Source organism: Diabrotica virgifera, chromosome 9 (genome assembly GCF_917563875.1).
Source record: "Diabrotica virgifera virgifera chromosome 9, PGI_DIABVI_V3a".
Lineage (NCBI taxonomy): Eukaryota > Metazoa > Arthropoda > Insecta > Coleoptera > Chrysomelidae > Diabrotica > Diabrotica virgifera.
Window position 1 is genome coordinate 128,937,557 of NC_065451.1, and position 5,497 is coordinate 128,943,053.

General features: G+C 36.5%; 1 protein-coding gene across 1 annotated transcript; it reads right to left on the reverse strand.

The window, feature by feature from the left end:
• Positions 1-918: 918 nt before the first annotated feature.
• LOC126891361 (uncharacterized) lies at positions 919-5,009 on the reverse strand. Its single transcript, XM_050660537.1, has 3 exons — positions 4,933-5,009; positions 3,493-4,855; positions 919-1,074 (listed from the first exon to the last, which is right to left on the reverse strand). The coding sequence occupies exons 1-3, from the start codon at positions 5,007-5,009 to the stop codon at positions 919-921; spliced, it is 1,596 nt and encodes a 531-aa protein (XP_050516494.1).
• Between the last annotated feature and the right edge of the window lie 488 nt (positions 5,010-5,497).

Below are 5,497 nucleotides of genomic sequence, written 5' to 3' on the forward strand. Positions count from 1 at the left end.
AACTTATAGTATGACAATGAATGGAAAAATTCTCTCGGGTTTTGGAAAGTTACGACAAAATAAGAAAGTAATTAAAGAAGATACCAAAAAAAAACTGATTAAATTGAAAAAACAGAAAAAATGCCATGCGGACATTAATGTGAAGATTTGTACTATAAAAATTAGCCAAAAAAACTGTGTAAAAAGCATCCAAATGTTTAAAATACCAATATTTGCAACTGTAAATGTATTTTAAATTAAATATGTTGAAATATATAATTAAATTATTGAGATTGGTAATGGTTTTTTAACCCATAACATATGAAATTATAGTTTAAAATATAAATATTAGTCAAAAGAGTAGTGAAAAAGTACCAAAATAGATAATATATAGGTTTACTGCAAAAATTGAATATAAAAATGAAATATATGAAAATAGTATTTATTAATGCTTGTATGCTTGCACCAAAGCAAAATTCAACGTTCAATTCTTCGGATAAGACAAGTGCGTTGGTGCGACAGTGAAACAAAATACCACATATGAGAAACGTTGCGGTGCCAGTGTATCGAAATAAACTATCGACTACCCCAGCTAATTGAAATACCATTCAAAAATAATATTTCAATCATCCAAGATAGCCATCGCTACACCCTCAGCCTAGCTCAGTTACTCAGGTGTGTGTTCGTATTGTCCTAATCTTAGAAATGAACTTCGGAATGGAAGCAAACAAAACAGTATTTTTAACTAATCATGTTTATTGTTCAATAAAGATATAATAAAAATATGATTTAGTAAATTGCATTAACAAATATATTCAAATTCTTGCCAAAAACTAACAATTCTGGATTATACTTATGGCTTTTGGTAGCTGATGGTAACTTCTTGACGTCGAATGGTACTGCTGTGGACTTCTCTTGACCTGGGCAGATGTTGTGGCCCTAGGTCAGTGCAGCTACGGTCTTGGTGGTATCGTACTTGGATGTTGGGTGCTGCTGTCTAGATTTCATGGTCCCATTGTTGTCAGCCTTAGTGTCATCGCCGGCGATAGCCTTTTCTGAAGCTCCCAGAGGGAGGACGGTGATCTTATCCAAAAACTGTAACAGTAAATCACATATCAACAATCAAGAAGTTAATAACCAAATTATACCTTCGCCAAATAGTATCCAGAAATAGTAAATGGCAAGGGTAAATTAAATGGAATTTAGATGAGGAGAATAGTTAAAATTTGATTACTAAACGTGCATATATGTAAATTAAAAATATATATTTAAAACTAAAATATCAGAACACATGGTTTGACATTGTGGTTAGGTTAGATATAAAAAACATTAGAAAGACTGTTAGATGGAGAAATGTAATTAAAATATGATACGTAATATTCTTACCCCAAGAGAGTGAAAGTCTGGAAATAGATAAGGCCTTATGGGCTCATCTCTTTAAATAGATTTATTTTCCCTGTCCCTTCCATTTTCATTTTGGGTCAGCGGGTAGGGATGAAGTGACACTTTCATGACAATGGTCGCGTTCACCAGAATTAATCCGAGTGCAATCCGATTAATTTGCGCTAAATAGCTGACAGTTTTTTTACTAGTGAACGGCTGACTTTTGACATTCGATTGAATGTGTTCTGTGTTTCATTTGTTTGTTTTTATTCTAATTATTTATATATAACCTAGACAGTTTTCTTTTTAAGCATTAAACAATTAAACTGTGTCTAAACTAAAATGGATAATATTCTTAAAGATTTTTTGTTTGGGGACGAAATTATTCCTCAATTTGCAAATGCCGTTATACATTTAGCGGATGTACCTACCTCAAAATATTCCAGAGGAATGAGATGAAATAATAACAAGGAATTAAGATTATTTTAAATATAGATAAACCATAATTCAATATCCAATTTAGAGAACATTTTAATAACTGAACTCTAAAATGTCAAACATGTATGTTTATATAGATTTCTGACGTTCTGGACGTCACCAGACATTTCTGGGTTATTCCATGACATCCAGAATATTCTCGTACGTGACTACTTCTTATTTTACGTCAAGGGACTTTTTCAATGTAGGATCAATCTACGGAACTGTCATAACACTGCTCCCTCCTTTATAGTTATTCGCCTCGAATAACTGGTCTATCAGGGTCTGGTTGAAGCCAACAGGGTGGATCAGTTCCATGATATGGGGCTAATCTCTCGATATGAACTATCTTGGGTTTACTTCTAGCTGAAAACTGGATGCGGTAGACTAGATCATTTATTTTCTTCAAAACGGTGTACGGGCCTTCGCAGTTTCGTTGAAGTTTCGGACAAAGTCCTTTCTTGCGTGTGGGATTGTATAGCCATACTGGGTCGCCTCTTTCGAAAATTGTCCCAGTAGCATGCATATCGAGCCTGGACTTGGCTCTATCACTTTGGAGCTTCAAACTCTTATGAGCAAATTCGTAGACTTTTTCCAATCTTTCTTTTAAGTTTTCAACGTAGGTCAGGGATGAAGGTTCTTCTTCGCAGGGAGGCAATCTTCCGAAAATAAGATCTTGAGGAAGCTTCATTTCTCTTCCGGCGATCATCATCGATGGAGAATAACCAGTTGCTTCATGTTCGGAACTTCTGTAGGCTAACAAGAACATAGGAATTAGGGTATCCCAATCTTTTTGATTATCATCAACAAACATTGAAAGATATTGACAAATAGTTCTATTCTGTCTTTCGATCATTCCGTCTGATTGTGGATGGAGAGGCGTAGTTCGAGTTTTCTTAATACCCACAAGATTTTCATTAATTCTTGCCATAATTCTGATTCAAAATTTCGACCTTGATCAGAATGCAACTCTAAAGGGACTCCATGTCTTGATACGACGTGTGTTATAAATGCTTCTGCTACTGTAGTCGCTTCTTGATTAGGAAGGGGTGCAATTTCAGGCCATTTCGAAAAATAATCCATTGCAACCATTAAGTACTTGTTTCCTCTCTCTGTCAGCGGGAGTGGACCGAGAATATCTACTGCAAGTCGTTCAAAAGGCTCTCCGGAAAGATATTGTGCCATTTTACCACGACTTCTTGTTCTAGGGCCTTTTCTTCCGTTACATAAATCGCATTTCTTACACCATTCTTCTACATCTCGGCGACAATTGATCCAATAAAATATGTCTCGAACTCTGGCCAGTGTTATTTTTTACTCCAAAATGTCCTCCATACAGGCTGCTATGAAGGTCTTCCAACACACTTTTAATGTGTGATTTTGGCAGTACCACCTGTTGAACTATACGTACTCCATCGGAACTTTCCCACTTCCGATATAACAAACCATTCGAAAGATGCAAGGATTCCCATTGAGCCCAGTACGCCTTTATAATTCGACTGTATTTAGATATTTCCTGCCAAAGAGGTCTTACTCCATTTTTAAGCCAATCTCGTGTAACTCTTAAGTCGTTATCTTTCTTTTGACTCTTCTTAATGTTTTCCAGAGAAATCTGGTCATTATCTTCTTAACTGCGGTCATCCGCAGACTAACTTCTTCGGTTACATTCTCTTTTTGTGCTAGCTGACGTTGGCTTTGAACTTGTAATTCATTTAATGCATTTTGGTATTCTTGCAATTGTTTATTTAACACATTCTTCTCTTTCATCAGTTTTTGACATTCGTTTTCCAGATTGGACTGTGTAGTTTTTGCATTATTTTGAATTACCTTACACTCTTCTTGCAATATTGTCACCTGTTCTCTTAATCTTTCTATTTTATTTTTACTAATCGCTAGTTGTTCCTTCAAATGGCTAACTTCAAATTCCTGTGTATTTTCTTCCTGTCTATGGTCAGTTGTAGGAAATCTGTTTCTTAGTGACCATCTACCATCATTTCTAGTGAGATTTTGTGACAGGCTTCTGGATGTCGAACTAGGCGACCTTCTGATCTCATTCTTGTATTCTTCTTTTCGTGCTTGGGATCGGCTTCTGCAATTGGATTTTAGATGTCCCATTCTTCCGCAGTTAAAACATCTTCTGTTTTCATTTCGAGGTTTTTGTTGGATATTTTGTAGTAAGCTTAATATCTGGGATAAAACTAGTTGTTCATTATCTGTGGTAGTGACTTGCTTATTTTCTGTAAATCTTATTTCTTTTAATTGTGGAAGAGATCTAGAAATATTTTTCGCCGCTTCGTACTCCTGAGCTGAGATTAGTGCTTTATCTAGCGTTTTGTGGTGTTGTAATCGCAGAGCCTGTTGCATTTCGATATCATGCAGTCCATCTATGAAAGCCTGTATACCGATTTGTTCCAGAAAATCTCTTGGTGCCTGAGGATATGCCAAATGTAATAATCTTTTAATATCGGCTTCAAATTCTTGCAGGCTCTCATTATGTTTTTGATATCGAACTTTCAGCTGACTTTGAAAAACCTGCTTCAGATGTTGCTGGCCATACCTTGTCTCTAAAGCTTGAACAAGTGAGTCATAACTAGGTGAATCCTGAGGAAGAAATTGAAGGTCGGTTGCTGCCTGGCCTCGAAGCGACACCACCAAGGAAGCTGACATTTCTCTCTCAGTCCAGCCATTTGCTCTAGCTGCAGCTTCAAATTGGAAACGATACGTTTCCCATGCTGTTTGGCCATCGAAGGTGGGTGGTTTCAAAATTTTGCTATTTCTGATTGTGCCTGATTCAAGAAGATTTAGGGGATGTGAAGATGAAGGGGCTGTTTCAGATTCGACATTCGTTACTGAAACAATACGAGATAAAGAAGCTTGGGTATTAATTTTTCGTTCTAACATAACTATTTGTCTTTCTAAACTAGATTTTAAATTATCTTGTTGTTGCTTTAAATCATTTTGTTGCTGTTCTAGTTTATTATCTAAATAGCTTTGTTTTTCTTCTAATGTGTCTATTCTACTATTAATTTGACTTACCTCTAATGTAAAACTTGCTTGAATTTGTGACAAACTGTTTATTATTTCTACCTCTACTTGTCTACGCCTCTTCTCCTCTTCTTGCCTACGTTTCTCTTAATTTTCTTTCTCTGCTTGCCTACGTTTCTCTTCATTTTCTTTCTCTTCTTGCCTACGTTTCTCCTCATTTTCTTTCTCTTCTTGCCTACTTTTCTCTTCATTTTCTTTCTCTGCTTGCCTACGTTTCGATGCCTAGAAGACGATAAGAATATTATATAGAACACACAATGCTGAAGTAACCAAGTATTACAACATAGACTGGTCCAAAGCTGGCATATTGTTTGGCTCCACGATTGTTGAAAGGAAGGCTGTGAAACCCCAAGAAACTGCCATCCACCTTAGCAGATCTGAGAGGGAACAAATGTTGAAAGAATGCCTGTTTCCTGAATACAGCCTGCCCAGCTCTAGACCCAGAACTGCAGAACTAGAGGTAGTGCGTAAGCTATTGAGTGACTGCTGAGGGTAAAATAGGCTTAACTACACAAGCAAGGATTGTACTCAGCAACTTGGATCCTAAAGTTAGAGTGGTCCCAATCACACCTAACATGAACCCCCAGCTAGCCTCTATGAAGCACGCCATAAT

Coding starts and splice junctions, on each gene's coding strand:
- LOC126891361 (XM_050660537.1), bottom strand. CDS start 5,009: ATGAAGAGAAACGTAGGCAAGCAGAGAAAGAAAATTAAGAGAAACGTA. Junction 4,856..4,932: donor AGGAGAAGAGGCGTAGACAA/GTAGAGGTAGAA, acceptor AATTAATAGTAG/AATAGACACATTAGAAGAAA. Junction 1,075..3,492: donor AAGAGAATGTAACCGAAGAA/GTTAGTCTGCGG, acceptor TTACTGTTACAG/TTTTTGGATAAGATCACCGT.